This window comes from Sceloporus occidentalis, unplaced genomic scaffold, assembly GCF_023333645.1.
Source record: "Sceloporus occidentalis isolate IW3139 unplaced genomic scaffold, rSceOcc1.0.p SCAF_93, whole genome shotgun sequence".
Classification (NCBI taxonomy): Eukaryota; Metazoa; Chordata; class Lepidosauria; order Squamata; family Phrynosomatidae; genus Sceloporus; species Sceloporus occidentalis.
Genome location: NW_028317073.1, coordinates 3542521 through 3565355, shown reverse-complemented (window position 1 = coordinate 3565355; position 22835 = coordinate 3542521). Strand labels below are relative to the sequence as shown.

General features: G+C 37.1%; 1 protein-coding gene across 1 annotated transcript in view; it reads right to left on the bottom strand.

Annotated features, from left to right (window-relative positions):
- The window catches only part of LOC149284445 (cytosolic phospholipase A2), a 52478-nt gene extending 30357 nt beyond the window's left edge, over nt 1-22121 (bottom strand). Inside the window, exons 1-9 of the mRNA XM_089496725.1 lie at nt 22089-22121; nt 16280-16361; nt 14401-14549; nt 12472-12585; nt 12092-12129; nt 9751-9895; nt 9153-9289; nt 5113-5335; nt 4827-4941 (exon numbers count right to left, since the gene is read on the bottom strand). Of these exons, the coding sequence (XP_089352851.1) occupies nt 4827-4941; nt 5113-5335; nt 9153-9289; nt 9751-9895; nt 12092-12129; nt 12472-12585; nt 14401-14549; nt 16280-16361; nt 22089-22121 (1036 nt within the window). The remainder of the gene's footprint in view (nt 1-4826; nt 4942-5112; nt 5336-9152; nt 9290-9750; nt 9896-12091; nt 12130-12471; nt 12586-14400; nt 14550-16279; nt 16362-22088) is intronic.
- Nucleotides 22122-22835: the final 714 nt, after the last annotated feature.

The following is a 22835-nucleotide window of genomic DNA, read 5'->3' as shown; positions in this document are numbered from 1 at the left end:
CAGTTGCACATATTGGGTGAATAGATGAAGCAATAATAAGTGTTGTGCATTTCATTATAGTAAGACAAGAAACGGTTAAAGGTCAGCGACTCTTCAATATTCCAAAATGCTGTAATAACGGTCGGGAAGATATTTTACGTGACAAAGATAGCTTAGTTCCCTCATCAGTCATATTTATTTTGAATTGTAAATGATGGCAATATCTTAAGGAATGATAAGTGGAATAGTTTTCCCCAAGAGCGAGATAAGGAAAGAGAGGGGTCAGGGTTAAGAGTGCAAGGTCAGTGATTAAACAAATATTCCCAAATATTGTAATCATGCTTGAGCATTTGTGATATTTTATTGCGACAAAACAATTAAAGAAACATAAATCATTGTTACAGCTGCACAGATTCATGTATTAAGGAAGTGAATGGCAACCAACCTTTGTTTGATATTGAGGTGTAAATGCCACAATGCATCAGAAGCATTATCAACTTGGGGAATTCCCTGTAGCTACAATGGGGCTTCAACTTTGTCCTATATGAGACATGCAACAGTCACTGTGACCTTTTCATCAACACTAGATAAACCTATTGTGTCCTGTATTTATATTATTTTACATCCTTTATTAAAATATAAATGCTTGTTTTTTGCGTTTTTACCCCAGAGTCACCATCATTTAAAAAGATTAGGTAATGCATGAAAAAGTGAAATAGCTTAGAGGATATAGGTAAAAAGTTAAAATAGTTTTGTTTTTTTTTTTAGATGCTTACCATTAGCCAACCATACAAGCAATGTTTGCTTCTCTAATTATGGTTAGGAAAATATATATATTTAAAAAAAAAAACATAAAACCTCTTATTCACAAAATGCACATGCCCTAATCTTACATGTTTCCATGTTTTTTGTTTTTTTTAAAACTTCAGTTTTAAATTGACCATGCATTTTATACACATGCAGAGTAAAAAAAGGAAAGTTTAAAATAAATTACAAATATGTTAAAATGAATTGTTAAGAATTAAAGAAAGCACACATTTAACACTTGCTTGCAACAATAAGTGTTAAGTGTGCAAAAAAGAAATCAGCATTTTAATTATGACAAATGTTAATAAATTCTGCTTCCTTTTGGATAAAAATACAACAGTAATATTTAACACTTAAACAAACAAAATGAACTCAAAGCAAACAGATCGATTAAGAAAATGTAAAGAATGCATGCTCCGGTATATAGCAGCACCGGATTCACTGGTTTAGAACAGATTGCTTTAGCAGGTCCGTATCCAATATTCACTCGAGTATTGCAGCTGGCACACACGGATACACATGCCTTTTTGTATACTCCAAAACAAAGATTGAGTTTCTAGGTAGAGCCTCCAGAAATAGTTTTCCTGCTGGCTAAATCATAGTTTACTTTTGTTGGAATTAATTGTTCTAAGAATAGCGCGAACAAACAGTAAATTGCCTTCAGCTTTATTCACATCTACTTGAAAACCCTAATTTGCCTCTGAATAATATGTGCATTAAATAACTTGAGGTTGTGTATTATTGTTTTAGGTAGCCAATACAAAGAATCCAACCTTGGAAGTTGTATGAGAGTTGTCAATGAAACAGATATCGTTCAACAGTTAAATAATACTATTATACTATGAAACTGGATCAACAAGTAAAAATCTTTGCACAATGCGCATATTACACAACTGAAACTAATCATGAATAGTAGGCTCTAAACTCCTATGGAGTCTTTTCTGTAAAACATGGTACTGGCCCGAAATGATCATCTTTGACCCAAGCAAGGTCTTCAAATGTATTAACTAATCAAATCCAGCAACCAGAATCTTGGCATGTATACAACTCTTGTCTTGGAATAATACTTTCAATGCAACCGCAATGAAAACTGTGAGTGTAAATATCATTGCTTTTTCCCTTAGTACCGTATTTGCTCGATTATAAGACGACCCCCCAAAATCTGAATATTAATTAATGAAAAAAAGAAGAAGCCTGAATATAAGACGACCCTATAGGAAAAAAGTTTTACCAGTAAATGTTAATTCATGTAAACTATGTGAACTATTGTTTGTTAATAAAAGCTATGATTGAGAAAAATGTTGTTTTTGTTTGTATTTATTTTTTTTCAACCTGCCCCCCCAGTTATGCACATCTGCCCCCAGGCTTGCCACTCTGCCCCAGAAATGCCTTATACCCTCTAAATGCCACTGTGCCCCATGATACGCCTTTTAACCCTCTATATGCCACTGTGCCCCATGATATGCCTTTTGACCCCCCTATGTGCCACTCTGCCTCCAGAATTGCCTTATACCCCTATATGCCACTCTGCCCCATAATATGCCTTTTAACCCCCTAAATGCCAGAGTGGCATATAGGGAGGTATAAGGCATTTCAGGAGGCAAAGTGGCGCATAGAGGGTTAAAAGGCATTTCTGGAGACAGAGTGGCATTAAGGGGGTTAAAAGGCATTTCACAGAGTATGTTGCCCTCACTAAACCCAATGTCATTTGTACATAGCCACATGCTAGGGCAGCCCCTCTCGAGCCTATGAGACAGACCCACACCCTGTCACAGGAAGTCCACTCTATTCACAGTCCTGGCAGGAATTGCCCCTGGGAGAAACCATTTAAGGTAGGGAGTAGGTGAAATCTATTTTTCTTACTTTTGCCTTAATCTCCCAGCAGTTTAATTGCCTCTATCCAAGCCCTAACATACAGGGGTTAGCCAGGTAATTGGAAGACAATCAGAGGGAAAAAAGGCCCAAGTGGACAGCTGCCTTCTACGTCCAGTGGTAACGATGTCTCTGCCGAAGGCAACCTATTCCCCAAACCATTATGCAAGATCTAGGATCCTGGCATGTATACATCAGCCTTTCACTTGGAAAAATGCTTTCAATAAAAACAAATCTCTTCCCCCACCATTTGCCAATTCTAACACCCCATCTAATATTGTTTCTTGGAAAACAAATATTAAAATATATGAAACATCCTCAAAAAACATTATTTAAACAATAAATGCAGCCTCGTGAACAGCATTAAAACATCTCTATAAAGATGAAAGAATAATCAAATGGTACTGTTCCCCTTACATGGCTGTTTTGGAAGTATATATATATTCTTGCCAGTCGTTTACCGAGAAAATGCATAGACAAGGTGTAAATATGTGTCGGATTGCACATTAATACAGTGTCTAGATCTGGTATATTCAAGGTGATCTAAGGTGTCTTGAAAGTTTGCACTCTGTTGTATTTTGTTAGGCTACACCCCAATAATCCACTGTTACCAAATGTTTTTCCTCCCTACAAGGCTGTAGCATACATTAGTGACACATTAAAGGAAATATGATGGCGCTATATAAATGATAAAAAAAAATAAAAGAAACATCAACAACTTTGTCACATCATAGGACATAATCAAGCTTACAACTGCTCCAAATCTTATCTTCCACAACGATGATAAACTGCAACATCACAAAAGCCACTCATTTAGCTATATTCACATGAAAAACCTCTAATGAAGCTTTTTCGTTTTATTGTGCAGTTTCTGAGTCAGCTAACGTACATTCTAACTAGCGACAAGTAATTTGCTTCAGACGTCAGAAAAAAAGGCTTCATAAAAAGTAAAACTGTTCTACGTTATTCAAACCTGTCCCAGGAGATTTATTGCTTACTTCACATTTACGTCTTTTTGGCAATGAGGTCAGGGGATCCATCACGCTAGTTATATGGGACATCTTAAACAAATATAATTACGGGATAGCATTGTTTTAAGACTTTTACAGTATGCATTCTTGCTGATTAAAGCTGGAGCAATAAACACAAGGGTTACATAATGTTTTTTTCTTAATGTGTTTGAAACAGAATATATAAATGTAAGCCAGGCATTTCATCACACGTGGTATTTTTCCACTATAGCTGCTTTCTCTGGATGATCGGGATTGTCTCTTCCAGAGAATTATCAGGTCGCCTACAACCATTCACTGTCATTGCTATAAGAATCATGACAGTCGGCTACATTCTGATTTGGACTGAAAACACAAGTCTTTCACTGCTTCTGGTTTCAGAGCTGATCTGCTACAAGTCAACAACTGGAGAAAATGTGACGTCGGAAAATATATGCCTTGTTTTCCAAAAAACGCCAATGGCAAATGAAGAATAACATTAGCTTCTATCAGAGAAGACAACGTTGAAGAAGTCAAGACAAGAGCAAGCATGTGTGACAGAAACATCCAAATACATGAGTGGATTTAACAAAATACAGTAGGGAGGTTTATTTCAAAGGAGGAGTAATGTTAAAAAGGACATAGATTTGTGTATCTTTCCCAAAACAGAAAAAAAAAAAAAAAAAGGTACTGTCTGGGTATCTACTAAGGTATCATTTTCTGTAGCTGTCTGCAGACGTAAGCCGATGAGGTCAGTACGCAACTCAAAATTACGAAGTCAAAGTTATGTTTGAAGTTTATTGCCCCATAAACCATAAGCAGGAAGACATTTCCAATACAACCACATTTACACCTACCATATGACTTTTGAGATACTCCTAATAAAACATTTGTATATACACTTTCAGATTGTTTTCTTATCCTGATGATAAGATTTCAGCATGCCTCTGATCTCCACTTCCTGACAGCTTTTTAAATTGACTTTTAACATATTGCATAACTGGTGGGTAAAACTGGAAACATGAAGAAGTGTCTACAGAATGAATGCCTAGCTGATGTCTTTATATTACAAATATCATCCAATCTAGCATAGGGTTTATGACTGAACTATTGCAGGTATAATTAATGCCCTTAATAGTGCCACTTTAGAAATGGTCAATAATCAAATGAATACATTACCTGCAAACATTAGCTCGGAGACATCTGGTTTGACGTGAAGACATGTAAATAGAGGCATAGGACATTGTCCATTATTTATTTTAGTCTGCATGTGACTCAATTTACTGTCCATTCTCTGTAAAAAATGAAATTTAAAAAAATATATAAACTTGCACAGCTAAGTGACCATCAACAGAACTTCCACTGTTGGTTTACTTTGCAGAGTTAGAGCACCAGGACCAGTCAGTCTCTCTTATTTTAGGATGAACAGGGTAAAAGTATGAAAAAATAATGAAAAATGTCTTACATTTTGTATAAGTGTCTCTCCAATGAGCATGCCAAAAACATCTGTGAATGTCACTGGTTGTCCAGATCTTTTTTTCTTCCACAGGGCTTCCACATAACGTTTCACCTTCTGCGGTGTAAGCAGGAGCAAGGGATTGTAGCTGACATTGTCCATTAACTCTTTATTGATCTCCTTGGGGCCTTTATTTGGGAAATCGGGATGAGAGTAAAGTGTAGACATATACCTGTAAATAAAGATTCATTTAATTTGACACTTGCACAAATCTGATACAAGTAAAACAAAGATCAGTAAAATGTATATTGTTTCTGTCTGCTTATTTATCATAAAAGGATCTATTCAGTGGCCTGAAACACAAACCTTATTAGAGTTCAGATATTTGCCACTTAACGATACAAAAAAAACACATTATATATATATATATATATACACACACACACACACACACACAAACACCACATACATCTGCATACAATAGAACCACCAAAATGTGTTGCCAAAACATTGATTAAATATTGCATTAAATGTTTCTTAGTTTAGAGTGAAAAACAGCTAAAACGTTATTCCAATTGAGGCTGTGGCTATAAGCATCTTTTATCACCTCTGTGTTGGCGGTCTAAACCACTGTGGACCCAGTTCAAAGATGACCCAGGTGAGTCAACATCTTTATCAAAGAAGAAGTCATGAAACAGACTTGCCTTTGCTTGAAACAGGGGGAGTACCATGGAAAAACAAATATTTTTCTTTGAAAATTAATTTAGTGCTGTATTACAGTAATGCAGTTTAACACTGAATAAATCTTCCTTTATCTGCAGACCTGGAGGCAGCCATTTTTGTTTATTAGGTGATATTTCGGTTGACTTTTCCCTGCTTGAACGTCATACTGAGGAAGCCGATTGGTGAAACGCGTTGTGCTGAATACGCCCATTGAGGAAGTGGACACAGAGGAATCCTGAGAGAACCAAGCTGTTCCTGCTATAACACAGCATTATTCCGGTCCTTCCCACGGGAGCGTTAAAGTGTTCTTATATGTAAGATACTATATTTTTTTTATTTATATTAAAGTTACTACTTTTTTAACTCCTTCTCCTCCGGTCTTTTCTGGTACACCGGTACAAAGAAGAAACTCCATTCCCCAGAAGGGGCTCTATGGGCTTCTCAACAGAGGAACCTATTGAAGAATCCATTTTAATGAATTTAAGTATTATTTAATTTCCGCACATATTGTGGTGTCGTTTGTAAATTTTGCGCAGCACTTTATTTCTTTGTTTTGTGTATTATCCTTTACACACTTGTGGTCAGTGTGTTGGTTCTGCAGCACCAAGGTATTATACTTGTTTAAGTTGTGTCATTACACCAGATATCTGGCATTTTCATTTTAAGCGCTGAGTATCACTTTTTCCTTTGAACGTCATACTGAGCTGCCTGTTCATGGTAAAGCCAATGAAGACTTGCTTGTCCAAAAAACCCTTTTCCCTGCAGAGTTTTATGACATAGCGTCAGTGTGTGGTTGACTATGTAATTATATTATTTCCTACAAGGCAGTATGATGAAGAGTCAAAGCAGTGAAATGGGTTCTTTACAGTCAGAGTAGTAAAGGTGTGAATTTCACTGCTATTAAATTCAACAGCTGCCTTTAGTCGTGGGTCGAATTTTTTTTTTACCAAAGAAGAATATACAGATATAATTGTTTTAATGACATAATTAGCTGTAGCTTGCTGATCCTTTTTGAGGCACAAAAGGATAGTTTGAACATGTTTTGCCCTCTTCTTGCTCAACAGCAAGGTTGATGGGCACCTGTCTTTTCTCAACCTAAATTATTATGTTACAATGTTGGTATAGTAGATAAGGATAAGATAACAAAGATAGGACATATATAAATGACTATTATGGTGAGATTTTCACATTTAAATTATATATAAAAACAGTATCTGCTATTCTGCTTGCAGATTTTTTTTAATTCTCCAAGATGAAGAAGCTAACTTGGGAGTCAAGTGTTATGGTACGCCACCTTATTGTCATATGCTATCTTTAATTAAATAAAATATGAAGTTCCAAGGATTTTAGCAGCCATGCATCATATACCAGTAGGAGACCGATCCTGATATATATGCAGCATAGTAGAATGTATAAACATGCCTTATACTTATAGATACTACAGCAGGCATTCAAACTAGTTGACATTACAGGGCCATGTGTTATGGATCTCCCTACTTCATCTGGATCTGAGTTCTGGCTTGTATCAGAGGAAAATGTTCAAACATGATAACTAAAAAAATTACAGCTTATTAACTGAATCTGCTAATAAACCACTACATAATTAAATGGTTTATTAAAAAAATGTTTCAAACACTGTTTACATGTAAAAAAAAAAATCCAGGTAACAAACAGTATTAGTAAGCTACATATGTGCTTTTTTACTTTTATGGTTAGCAGTACTTTACTTTCAAAGAGCCAATACATTCAAGTTGACATTGAGAGTTTTGACATACAAGGAACAATGAGGAAAGAATAGGTCTTGAAAATACAGTCAAAAAGAATCAAAGGTTTAATCATCTAAAAATAAAAAACATATCAGCTGGTGTGGTGCACGTAAGGTCATCTACTGACACCTACCTACCCGGGTGGAAATATTGTGTAATACATGTGATTGGTGCATATAACATAAGCATATAACATAAGCTATATGACTAAACCTAACTTTCTATAGACATAACTCCCATCTTCGAGGGATGGGATAAGACACTTCCCTGAAGAAGTGAACTGGTAATTTGCAGATGTCCTGATATAAAGGAATGGGTTTTAAACGCACAGTTCACAGGAGAAAGAACATAAATAAAGATTTACAAAAAAATCCTTCCACAAAATTTTTGTACATTCAACAAAGCATCGACACCCAGCAAATCCTATTTAAAAGCACCTATCCAAGGCATAAATAATGGGGATTCCATCACAATCTATGGCCATATATTGCTTTGCCTGCCACTATTTCAAAGTATCTCAATTTTGGCGAGTCCTATCTAATTATTATCCTTTCTGGGATTGCAACTTTTTAATACAGTAGTCTAGTTTTTTAGAACACAGAAGGAAAGCCTACTCAGTTTCTAAATTCCACAGTGAACATTTTTTTAAACAAACTTTCATACATTTTTGCAAAATCAGTGTGGAGGAAAATTCACGTCTCATGATTTTGTAGTTTTAAAGACCTTGGCTTCCTCCTCTGTGGTTTTTGTAGCTATTTTATAGCGGACACTTTATTCAAACATGACTAGGTCTTATTTATGTGGGCTGGTGTATACAATTATATTTGGTATATTTGGATTATTTTTCAGGTTTTGGTTAAAAAATAAAACAGTAAACAACTGATTGGCCAATCATGTAAAACTTTTAGTTATCTGAAATCTACGCACAAGACTGTTGGACAATCATCCAAACTGTTGAGTAATCCATGTTCTATGTGAAAAGTCAGTGAACAGCATACATATTAATGATACATTGAGGTCATTAATGTGACGTTCATTCCTACGAAACCTCCGGCATAGCTAATTCACAAACAGCCCACCTGTGACCGTGATAGCGAATATCATAATCAAGCTGAACTCTATATATTAACCAAAGGTTGACTATTAATTGTAAGATGCCAAAGAGCTTTTCTTCCATTTGGTACTGTTGCCAATGACGTAAGTGTTCAAAATTGCCTGCTTGCCCGACATGCGCCAGAACACGAGGATTTCAACATTTTTAACTAGAAGCAAAGGATTACCACCCCAAACAAGCATTGTTTCTCAAGGTTTTAGTCAAACACCTATACCATGCATTCCAAAATTCCGCTTTTTGAATTAATCTCAATCACATCTGTTGGAAGGGTGTTCAATGTATAAACCATAGGACTGGTATTATGGGTGTCAAGAAATAACTTGTTTGAATATATAAGTATATAAGTATAACTGCCCACTTTCTCCAAGATTAATTTACATACACTTGCAGATAAAAAAATATATAAATGCATTTATATCAATAAAGCAAACAAAGAAAAAAATTACCAAGTAGAGCCAGACAAGCCAGCAATATATGTCACACAGTCTAGAATTCCAGATTCATACAAAGCCTTTAAAACACCAGAAAACCCAACCATGGCCCGAAATCCACCTCCAGATCCAAGAAGTGCAATGACTGGTACCTGAAAGAAAATAACAATTCTAATATTTTCTGCAAACTCTCCTGCCATCTCCCACTTATGGAAATATATAAATAAAATAAAGAAATAAACGTATATTCATGAACAAAACTAAGACCCAATAAGTGAGGGAGCACTTTTTTTTTTTATAGCAAGGGCAGTTGGAATGCATTGCTTTGGCAGGCTCTTTCAAGCTAGGGTTGGGTGATTTTTAGCAAACACATGCATTCTGGGTTATAACAATAAAACACTAGCTTTTAGTAATGTTGACCCAAGAAAATCAAAAGGGATTTTTTTTTTATTCTCTTTGGGATATTGGATAAGAGTTTATTTGCCTTCTTCTGAGTCAACAGATATGGAGAACTTATGGTTGAATGGCTGAACTTAATTGACTTTGTTTCTTTTTTTCAACCTACTCAACTATGTAATTACATGTAGCTATATAAAAAAGAGGAAACCCATACATCTCTTGAAGTGGTGTGTAAATCTTTGCTTTTTTCAGGACCAAGCAGCTTTTTTATCCCATCCACAACCACATGCTTGCGCTTTTGGCGGAAAGCCTTTTCTTGGTCACATAAAGCCATGCTGAACCTCAAGTCAGTGGATGAACTGCCAACAACAAAAAGGTATGGTTAAAGTTTAAGCCAAGCATAACTGCTAGTTCTGGAGTACTATGGGGCAAAGTACCTAGTTCCATCCCATCCTTTCTATCCCCTATGTAGCCTCAGAAGGCAAGTCATTGGCAGGGTAGAAAATTACCCATTTACAAAAGACTGGATACGCAGACAGTTGTTTAAGTCCCAAAGCATGTCTGCCTAGGAAAACCTGGATTGACATGACTTTTTATGTCCAAGGTACCAACACTTGAAAGATTTCGTGGCTTCCAATGAGACACACATGGAAACATAACTAATACTTTTGGTCCCCACTAATTCGGATGGCAACAGAAACCTGTGCAATTTTTATATGACATTTACAGCACTTTTCAAGGGTGACCCAACTTTTTAAGGAGCATCTAGTTAAATGGCTTTCCATAAACAGTTAAGGTTAACAATTATCACCTTTGCCTCTATATCCACTTTATACATGGATTCCTTGAAAGTAATTGCCCGCTGTACAAGACAGCCTTTAGACAAAACTCAGGAAGAGGTACAATAGCCAGATCACCACTCATGGACAGCTATAATTGTTAACCTTGTTTGCATGTGCCTACCCAGAATCCCTTGTGGTTGTGAAAGCACCATGAGATATCTGAGGGAAAAGCAAGCCTTCTGGCTTGTCTGGTGTGTGTAGATGAGTGTTTAACAATACTTCTACTGCCCCTTGAATTTAAGTGGAAGGGTTTCTGTTACCTTTTACCCACCACAACTTATGTAATGATATTTCTTAGTTACCCCAAGCCTCATACTATTAAGCCAGTATCACAACCTCATGCTGACGAGTCCCATGAAGGACGAAACAGCTGTCCATGAGTGGTGATCTGGCTATTGTACCTCTTCCTGAGTTTTGTCTAAAGGCTGTCTTGTACAGCGGGCAATTACTTTCAAGGAATCCATGTATAAAGTGGATATAGAGGCAAAGGTGATAATTGTTAACCTTGTTTGCATGTGCCTACCCAGAATCCCTTGTGGTTGTGAAAGCACCATGAGATATCTGAGGGAAAAGCAAGCCTTCTGGCTTGTCTGGTGTGTGTAGATGAGTGTTTAACAATACTTCTACTGCCCCTTGAATTTAAGTGGAAGGGTTTCTGTTACCTTTTACCCACCACAACTTATGTAATGATATTTCTTAGTTACCCCAAGCCTCATACTATTAAGCCAGTATCACAACCTCATGCTGACGAGTCCCATGAAGGACGAAACAGCTGTCCATGAGTGGTGATCTGGCTATTGTACCTCTTCCTGAGTTTTGTCTAAAGGCTGTCTTGTACAGCGGGCAATTACTTTCAAGGAATCCATGTATAAAGTGGATATAGAGGCAAAGGTGATAATTGTTAACCTTGTTTGCATGTGCCTACCCAGAATCCCTTGTGGTTGTGAAAGCACCATGAGATATCTGAGGGAAAAGCAAGCCTTCTGGCTTGTCTGGTGTGTGTAGATGAGTGTTTAACAATACTTCTACTGCCCCTTGAATTTAAGTGGAAGGGTTTCTGTTACCTTTTACCCACCACAACTTATGTAATGATATTTCTTAGTTACCCCAAGCCTCATACTATTAAGCCAGTATCACAACCTCATGCTGACGAGTCCCATGAAGGACGAAACAGCTGTCCATGAGTGGTGATCTGGCTATTGTACCTCTTCCTGAGTTTTGTCTAAAGGCTGTCTTGTACAGCGGGCAATTACTTTCAAGGAATCCATGTATAAAGTGGATATAGAGGCAAAGGTGATAATTGTTAACCTTGTTTGCATGTGCCTACCCAGAATCCCTTGTGGTTGTGAAAGCACCATGAGATATCTGAGGGAAAAGCAAGCCTTCTGGCTTGTCTGGTGTGTGTAGATGAGTGTTTAACAATACTTCTACTGCCCCTTGAATTTAAGTGGAAGGGTTTCTGTTACCTTTTACCCACCACAACTTATGTAATCATAAACAGTTAACAAATCAAAAGATAGGCCAGCAATACATGGCTATGGAGTTCCATTTCTCATCATTCAAACACAGAGGATTAATGGAAACGTCGTTAAACACCACAGCTTTTGAAAGTACTTGCAACGTGTCAATAAAATCTATTCCTATAACAAGCCATACTGTCATTTTTCAGGATAGGTGCATTTTAATATAATGGAAAAAGTGACCTATACATACCAGACGTCCAGTGAAAACTCCAGAAATACCTGTGTCACCTAGGAAAAAAATGGTTGCAATCAGCATAAAAAAAGCGTAGTAATTTAATTATTGTATTTGATTCCATGCACTAGATTAGACTGTAAAAAAAAACAACCAAAATGCATTGAAAGGATTTGTGGTAGTACAAAAAGGTCCCTAAAATTGTATGTAATAATATTTTGCAAACTTGTAACATATCAGCTTTTAAGTTCAATTACAGGAGATAAGCAAACCCCTGGTAATTCAATATCACATATAATATAATATAATTGATATAATATAATTATAATAATATAATATAAAGGTTTGACATAAACAACATGATTTTGATAAAATCATTTGGTTATTGCTCCGTTTACCTTATTGAAAGTAAAACTAACTTCTTTCTTCTCTCCAGTTTTCATGGAGGAGATATCAAATTGTGTGGTGCCCAGAGATTCATCCATCACATAATTAGCATCCATTAGAGTTATCTACAAGAAAAAGATTTTGTTATCTCTTGTTCTTGAGTCATAATTCTTCCCTTGCATTCCTCAGTGGCAAGAAACGGGCAAAAAACGGCAACAGATACTTTTCCTTATAAAACAGGGAAACGAAAGTTTGAACAGGGTTACAGAACACACAGAACAATTACATTTAAATGCAATGGAATAGTACAATATTGATGTCAGTTTGCATACAAATGCAATTTACATCACATTAAATTCCATTATATTAATGAGAAGACACGTCACAATGTATATCCCTGGTGCATTGGCGCGGCTGACTTTTATTCACTGAGCCCTGTATGCGGTTTGTCTTAGTCTGTCTGTTCTAATCTTGTCATTTACCCTGAATATATGTATTGTAAGAAGGGTTGCTTAAATTGTTGACACTATATAAATTAACAGATAATAATCTGCGCTAGACGCAGCACTACAGTAGAGACGTCTTTTCATTACTGGCAGTAGTGATAAACACAGCACCCAGTTGTATACGTTGAGTACAATACCACGATCCCGTTTTACTTTCATAAAGTGCACCCAATTAGGAGGGGTACGTCATCTCTGGGACCCAAACCTCAAAGTAAAAGGTAAAGGTTTTGAACAAGAAGGATAAATAGGTAAGCTGTTCCAGCCATGACTATAAAGTTGTTGGCTGCAGTTTACATGTGCATTTCGACACATAGTTTAGACCATGCGTGCAAGAATCACGCCCCTGTACTGCATAAAACAGTGAGATATAGGAAAGGGTAAAAAAAAAAACAAAGAAAAAAAAAGTCCCGCACCAACAAAGTAAAAACTGTTAAAGTACATTCAGAACAGAAGGGGTGACATTCGTCATAGGGGAAAGACAACTGACATTCCATGCATGGTCTTGATGATATATATATATATATATTTTCTATGTTTCTGAGGCATTCAGGTACTATGATTCTCAGTTGACATGTTTATATTCTCTCCATTTTCTCTTCTTTCCTCATCTTTTGCTTTTATTGCCTTTTCTTTAGTGTGCTTTCTCCCTAGTCTCCATGCTATCCTCTCTCTCGTCTTTCTTCTTTTCTCTCCTGTCTCATTACCCCTCTGTCTTCTCTACTTTTTCTCTTTTCTTTCCTCTCACTCCCTCTGATGACACCCCAAGCGAAATGGCTTGGAAAAACATGTAATTCCCCCCCCTTCTATCTATAGGATACACCCCCTTAAAAGAAATCTGTTAAACTGCTTGTTGGCTCACAACCTTTATACATAATTAATGTTTGGGGGTTTTTTTTGGGGGGGGGGGGTCAAATTAAATGTGGAAAGGCTGACGAGAAAGGCAAGCCATTTATGTTGGTGTACCGCCAGTTTTCCATATATTTATGTTGATTTTAAACAATATTCTCTATGCCTTAAAAAGTTCAATAAATATATATGCTACATCACACAACGTACAAAACATAGAAATATATTAGTGTTTTTAATTAAAACATTAACAATAATAACAAATAATGATTTTATAAAATAAAATAGCAGGCATTCTATTTTAAAACATTCTTCTCTATGCAATTATTCCACCACATCTAAAGATGAATATATCAAGTTTAGTAATGCATCAGAAGAAAAAAAAAAATCACAAAATAAAAGTATTTTATGAGTGAAATCCTTTTTTCATTTCTTAAAAGGATGTGAACCCTAGCTGTGTAAAACCATGACACGTTTATTTCAGTTGATGTGGCACCTGTCACTGATAAGAAATACTTTATTAAGAGAAATATTGCTATGTAGAAATACATGCTTGGCCAATGTTAATATTTATTTACATCAAATTACCTCCAAAACATTAGCTTGTTGTGGATCTAAAATAAAGTCAAACGTCTCATTCCAGACTGGATTTATGTCATTGTTCACGTATTTTGTTCTTTTTCGGCTGTCTGGTGCTGACGAAATATAAAGTTCAATATAGGGGTCTGGGGTGTCCACTGTAAAATGAATCAATAAAAATACATGGAATAAATTAATTGTTGTCAGTCTAAAAAATAAAACACTTTCTGCCAAAATGTCTCTTCGCAAACAATGTCATCAAATAAATATAAATAATAAACATTAGCAAAAAAAATAAAAAAAAATAAATATATATATATATATATATTATATATATATATATATATATATATATATATATATAATGTTCAATCTGCAGCAGACCTATGCCAGCTATTTCAAACCAACCTTCTAGGATTTAGGGATTTAAGGTTACAGACACAGTACAGTTCATTAGTTGCCCTTCAGATGTGGTTTGAGAATGATAGGTACATGAACACCCTCCAGATTGTTTTGCTTATTTGGTATACTAAACCTAATTGGAAAAAAATATTATTTTGCTATGAGATTGTGAGATGTATTCACAGAAATTATAAATTAACAGTGATTTTTACATTAATAAAAGTTAAGACAAAACAAGGAGCTCCTGAATATCTACCATGATAAAGCTGTTTATAAGCTTCCAACTATGTGCAGGATACAGAACATCATGTCATGCCTTTTCCTTCCTTAAGCAGATAACAACAAATTTCCATACCAGAAAACCAGACAGCAAACATGCTAACTCTTTAAGTACAGATCTAAAAACAGTGTCAGATATTTTTGTCTGTCTACATAACTACACAACTCTAAATATAAAGCTTTGTTGAAGAAGTCAGTTATTTGTAAGTTCCCCAATGCATGTTACCACCCAGCAGGGTCCGTGCATTTGCAAGTACAATTCTCCCATAACTCCTGTTCATGCTTCACGTTAAGATTTCTCTAATTTTTAAGTTAAAGTTTCTAAAAAGTAAGATTGTGAACACATATACCATATGCCTAAGTGCACAGGAAAAAGTATTTCCTTTACATATACATAACACATGAGCGAAGCAAAATACTAGAACGCTTTACAATACATAATTATATTAATTTTAAAATGTGAATGAAGGAATTAACATTCACCAAAATTATAGTACTCTTGCTCTCCGCGAGGTATACATTCTCATTGGCTACTTAAACATATCAACATAGAATTTGATGACAGAGAAAAACCATTTAGCCCATCTAAACTTCTTCTGGGAAGCTATTATCTACCACATAAAGTAATATATCTTTACATTACATGTAAGCCTCCGAACTTCTGGCCCTTTAAAAATTCAGTGGCTAATTTGTTACAGTAACAAAACAAAACATTAATTTTGACATTGTCAGAGAACAGTACCTACATAAAAAGTATAAACAACACAAAGCTTTGCTGATTTGTGTGTTACGCATCAAATGGACTACTAACTGTTTACTTTTCACATACCTTCCTGTTTTATGTCTTACCAGATGTGCACAAGGAAAACACACATGACATGAATGTTTAGAAATTGCTAGGACTTGGCGAGAGGGGCAAACTGGCTTGGATTATACATTTTGTCTTTCAGTTAGGACTCTCATGGTGACTTGATATGGCAGACGAGCTTTTGTGCTTTGGCCAAAATACACTGCACTAAAGCACTAAAGCTTCATGTTTATTGAAAGTATGAATTTGTAATTTGTTACTGTCTGGATGATAATTTGGCCAAAATTATTTTTTTGTCATCTCAGTGGTAAGAAGAAACAAGCTGGTTTAAAATAAATTAAACATTAGACTCATGTTGCGCATTTCATATGTAATACACACAGTCATTGAACTACTTACACATGTCTCCAAATCGTCCCTTTGTGACATTGCTGGCCTTCAATACAGTTATTGTAAATCTGTGGGAGTACTGGTACTCAACCTAAAAACAATATATATATTTATTAAATAGGCAAGTCATTAATGCAACAAAAATCCAATATACATTAAAAGAGGAAATATGTAATGTTGCAGTGGAAAAAATAAATACAGTCGTGTGAAAAAGAAAGCACACCCTCTTTGAATTCTATGGTTTTACATGTCAAAACATAACAATTATCTGTTCCTTAGCAGGTCTAGAAATTAGGTAAATACAACCTCAGGTGAACAACAACACATGGCATTTTACATTGTGTCATGATTTATTCCACAAAAATAAAGCCAAAATGGAGAAGCCATGTGTGAAAAACTAAGTACACCCTTATTGTGTCCATAGAAATTAAGATGCTAAGTAGCAGGAAGGTGCTGCAAATCAAATGCCCTTGATTGATCATCAGCAAGTGTGACCACCTCTGTGTGTATGGTTGGGACCACCAATGTTTTTAGAACACTCAGCTGCCCCTTCTATTGGCCAGAAAGCTACAATATGGATCATAAATATTCTTGATTTTTTTTACAGCAGCTTAAAGGCTAGACACAATCAAATGTATACAATATACACAGGATGCATGCTATTAGAAAAAATGGCATCAGGCAAAAAGTTAATTATGAAATGCTCATGTATTATGTTAGGCAAACGGTTTTACAAGCCTAGTTTTCAAGAGGAACTGGGAACACTGATGAGTTGTTTTATCAATTGCTTACTACCTGCCACTTCCCCTTTCAGAAAAAAATGTCCTTTCTCATCAAGAAGAACACTATTTGCATGAGAAACATTGTACCTGAAAAGATGTGAGTCCCTTGCCCTGAAATTCAAATCATGTATTCAATAATATGCAAAAACTGTATTAACAAAATAAACAAGGTCAGCATTAACATGAATGAGTTTTGTTTTTCATTATACAAAAAAAAATAAATGTATCACCATGCAGTTTCCCCTTATTTTGTTTTACTTTTATTTTTAAATTGCATTTTTGTGAGGGTTAGGTGTATTGCCATACATATTTCCTCTGAACTCTCCAGGCATGGATTGATTTCAATAGAAGTACTTTCCTGCCACTGATTGGCTGCTTGGACGACGGAGAAGGGGGGGCAGCTTCAGCAGCAGGGCTTGCATGGGCAGGAACAAAATGTTGGTCCTCTTAGGCCTTAGGAAGGGGTAAACATGGCTCCCACTCTCCCTTACACTTGTGGTCTCTGTAGGTCAAGAGAAGCAGATTTCTAGGACATGACGTCAAATGTCAGCGTCACTGCAGGCCCCACCTAAGCACATGTTTACTTGTAGTCACTGTATGGTATGAGCTGCCTGGATGTACTCTGGGATATTCATTGAAATGTTTCAGTGCAACCATTACATGGAGCGAACGTATCAGATATTTACATGTACAGCTAGAGTCCGGAGACGTCTAATTTCACGAAGCACATCAAGTAGCTGACTTCAGTGAATCCACTGAAAAAGTTGTCAGAAGGAGTTTTGGGACCTAAGGAGCTTCACATGCTTTTACACTTATAACCCCTCACCCCAAACACTACTTAAACTATTGAAAATACTAGGAATAGCACAGGCTAAAAGTACTTCCTGAAGAGACCAGCAGACTTACTTCATTAACAGATCTACTTTTATCATACACCAAAAGACATTGTACAGTTGAAACGTCTGTACATACCGTTGATCGGTATCTAATTTGGTTGACAAAGTGTGCAGGAGAATATGAGAGCCCCACTGGCCTGTATGTTTCATAAAGCCATATTGCAGTTTTATCAAGCAGCAATGGGAAAATAAAAAAACCTCTATAAGAATGAATATTGTTTCACCAAAAAAGAATGTTGGATCCTGCAGTCTTTGCCCGACGACCAGTACCCTCTTTTTACAAAGCACATGGATCCCAAAGGCGGTGATAAGATTTTGAAGAGCATATTGCTTTTGAAATTGTCTTTCAAAGTTTTTTGGTTTTTTTTTATAGGAAAGAAGAGCCAACCTATCATAGTTCAGTATCGCCACCCTCTACTAAGGAATGTCAATTGAGGAGAACTTGCATTCCCATATGGCTGGTGATGAGCATACCTGGGAACTCTCCGGGTTTGACCCGGAGATTGCCGAGTGAGCGCTGCTCCTCTGGTTCAAGACCCAAATCCTCCGGGTCGCGGGAGCAGGGTCTTGACATGCCTCGCTCCCCGCCCAATTTTTCCTTTACATGGGGGTGTTTCCCCTCGATCCCTCGGTCAGCGGGACCGCCCACCGACGTCAGTGTGCAGTCCTGGCCATGTCCCGCGAGGGAAGGCTCCGGGTAGCCAGAGCCCAGAAATTCCCAGGTATGGACGGGCTGGGATTCTAACAAAACCAGACATATTCATAATTTGCCCTCTCGTAGGTTCTGTTCAACCCTCTAGATTTTACGTTGGTTTGAGCAGGGCCCTCCCCATCTGTTGTTTCTGTCAAATTGCTATGTTATTTACATATGTCCTGTCTACCTCTTGCACAGTGCTACGGAACATGATAGAGCTATATAAAAAAAAATAATAATACCAAACTGACTGAAATATATACATATTTAATATCTCTGAAGGCCTTGTGATTTATTTACCTCTCACATTTTCAAATAAAAAAATAACGCCATTGTTAAACAAGGCAAATCATCCATGATTATTTATTATATCGTAGATGTGAACAGTGCCATGCAAACCACATTCCTTTATTCTGCAAAAATAAAGTTAGTTAGAAACAAATATAAATTATTTTATCTGGGAAGGAACGGCAGCATAAAAAATATGCTTTGTTTGCTCCTTTATTTTCAACCATCACTTTCCTTGGTAGACATCCCTGACTTTAGATTGTGTACTTGTAATGCATTTGGATGAGAAATGGGAGGGCTTTCCACAAGATTTTGGAGTGTTTTTGTGGGACTTTTTTCCCCCATTCATCCAGTAGAGCATTTGTGAGGTCAGGCACTGATGTTGGTCGATAAGGCCTGGCTCGCAATCTCCGTTCCAGTTCATCCCACAGATGTATTTATGAAATATACCTTTTAGTCTTGTGCATTCATGTTAAACTTAATTTTTCCAAATTCATTCAAATCAACGATAACGAGGGCGATCTCCAACGAAACTGATAAAAACTAACCGCAAAAGTTCTGAAAATTCATCATGATTCGTCGCCACGTGTAGCTGCTACCACAATTACAATGACTGATCGGTAGAAGTAACCAAAAAAACGGTCATATTTGTGATTGATGGGTCCAAAAACCTATGGGAGTTTTCCCTTACTTTTTTCACACTGGCCAATCAGCATTTAGAAGGGGAAGGGATAAGCATTAGATATATAAATGTGCTGATAACATTTTAACTTGTCAGTAGCAGCAGTTACAGACTGATGGGAGTTGGAGTGTGAGACAGTGAGCTGAGTTAATAGTGTATTTTGGGGTGGATTGGAGAAGCTGTAGTAGTGATTACCAGGGGCGGGCTGGGCAGGGGGCCGGTGGACCGGACGGACGACCGGCAGACGAGCATTCAATGCAGCCGCAAAGTTAAAAACTAAGCGGCCGCGAGCAGGATTGAATGCGGCCGTCATGCCAGTAGCGTACCTGGCGGGGGGGGGGGGGCGGTCCGCCCCGGCTGCCGCTCATCTGAGGGGTGCCACCATGCCGGCACGCCTTCAGAAACGATGTGCGCGGCAACTGTGGCTGTGCGCCGGGACTTGATGTCAAATCCCGGCGCACAACACCGTCTTCCGCGCTCAGTACACCGGAAGGACAGAAAGAAGAAGAAGAAGAAGAAGAAGAAGAAGAAGAGGAGGAGGAGGAGGAGGAGGAAAAGTGAGAGTGAAAGAAGAAAAGGTAGGACAAGATTCAGGGAGAGTGGATTAGTAAGTGTGTGAGAATGATGGGTGTTATGCTGAATGTTTGTGAATGAGGGTTTCAGATAGCATGGATGTGTAAGTGTTGGGGGATAGCTTGGCATAGGGAGTCCATAATCACATTCCTTTCATGCCCAGATTCCAGCATGTAGTGGCTGCCTAGGCATGATAGGAGTGTGATTGCTGTTATAAATTATTTTTTGGTCCAACTTTGGTGTGTTAACACTTTTATTGGACAGAATAATTCAATAACAGTATTAAAATATATATATATATATATATATATATATATATATATAATTGCAAACAGCAATCACACTCCTATCATGCTAAGTCAGCCAGCACATGCTAGAACCTGGGCATGATAGGATCGTGATTGTTGTTATATACATGTGTGTGTGTGTGTGTGTGTGTGTATATATATATTATATATATATGTTAATATTGTTATTGATTTTTTTGTCTAATTTTGGTGTTACTTTTAATAAAGTATTTTAAAGTTTTTTTTTCAGTTTTGGCCAAGTGAATGCTGAATTTTCAGTTTCAGTCCAGAATTTTCATTTCGGTGCATCCCTCCTATATACTATGCCAGTCACTAAAGTGGTAAGCCTACACCACATCAATGTTTGGCTTAGTATATAGTGATAGGGGTTGTCAGTGTCTGGCTCAATGTATAGGCACACATTGACGGTGGTACCGCATAATCCCTAAGTATATAATGATAACAATTTTGCTGTACCCCTGTCAATGTTTCCCTAACCATAGAAACTATGCAGTTTTAAAGTGTGTGTGTGTGGGGGGCTGCCACATACAGGATCTGCCACAGGTGCCAAATACTCTAGGTACGCCCCTGCATCATGCGGCTGTCAGACCCAACGGCCATGCCTCAGCTCCTCTTCCCACGTCTTAAAAGGGGTGTGATGAAGAGCTGAGGCATGCGGTGCGTGCACGCCGGCCACGTTAATTTCATTAGGCGCTGGTGGAGTGACTGCCGCTTTCAATGTCGCTCGCAGCCGCTTTGATGGTGCAATGGGCCAGTTGACTAGACTTGCCCCCCAGGCCTTAGGCTACCAGCCCTCCCCTGGTGATTACTGTAGTACATTACAGCGACTGCAGCAGATATTTTTCCCCTGTTCCTGAGTAGAGTTCAGTTGATTAACACAGTTTCCAATTAATGCTACCAGCCACACCTGTAAAGTTATTTTTTTTATTATCTTTCTATCATATCAACTATTATTCTACATTGATATATAAATATTGGTGACAATATAATAATATATAATATTGGGGAAATTCAGTCCTACTCCACAGGGCTGCATGTGCCTATCATCTGCTAGTGTCTGCCTGCCCAGGCCCACTGCCCTACTACTATTGCTGCTGCTGCACCTCTTTGACCGGCCCCTAGTTTGGGGGAACAGTTTTTTTTAAAAAATTCTATAATGAAAGGTGAGTCCAGAAGGTGCCAGGGACCTCCTCCTTTGGGAGCACCCCAATGTCATTCCAAATAAAAAAAGGCCCCCCGAATTTCTTCCGAGTGGAACGGTTGGGAAACAAATTTGTCGGCGGAAAACAAATGCGACAAAAACTAAAACGGAAATTTTGTCTGATTGATTTTGCACGCCGCACACATGTTTAATACCTTTCTTCCGTGCAGGTGGAATAGGTATGCACTTGTCTATGCCCACAACCCACAAGGCATCAGCACAAAATGTAACGTACGCAAGATGCAGTTAGAGATCAATAACAGCAGAGATGTTTGGTTTAAAGATACAGGTTGTTAACTTTAAATTGAAACAAAATGTATCTTTAAATTTGATTACATTTGTATTACATAGTAGACATCATGCAGGCTAAAAAAATGCACATAAAGATACTTACTACTATAAACTGATAGGGATCTATAGAAGCCATTACAGGTGTAATTGCACTCCAATTGTCCTCTTATGAAACTGGTATCGTCCAGCCCTAAAAAAAAAAAAATCAAAATTGGGGGGTGCTGTTTTAATAATTCTAGGTGAAGATTGACATATGCTGGGCAACATAGTATGTTAAGTGTATATTCGGTAACATAAGGTTTTGCGGGATGGGTTAAACGTCCAATCCGATTGGTTTAGGAGATGGTTGTATTATTTTTTTAATAACCGAATTACAAAAAAAAGAACAGATCAAAGCACCAAATTAAAAACATAATAAAGACTACAAGAGTATTATGATGCACGAGTCAGAATAAGAGGTCATGTGTACAGTCAGGAGCCCTGTATAGTTTAGTAATTCTGAAAGATTAAGAATGTATATTAATACTTTTTAGGTACATAGTGCCAACGTTTTTTTGCAATGCACAAACATTCAAACACACAAATACAAAGAGGCTTATTTACTAAAGCGTAGTTGCTGTTTTTAACTCACTGTGAGTTAGAATGACTCATGACTTCTTTAGTGAATAAACTCCCAAACAAAAGGCCATGCTTTTTGGATCAGACGTTATTCTTTTTCATGAAGAGCACTAGTAAAAGGTTGTAGTAAATTATATTAAAAATGTGTAGCTTATGTGTAGTTTTAGTTTAAGAAATAATGTATATTTAGCAACATTTAAATATAAATATCTGCAGCAGATTTTCAGAAAGG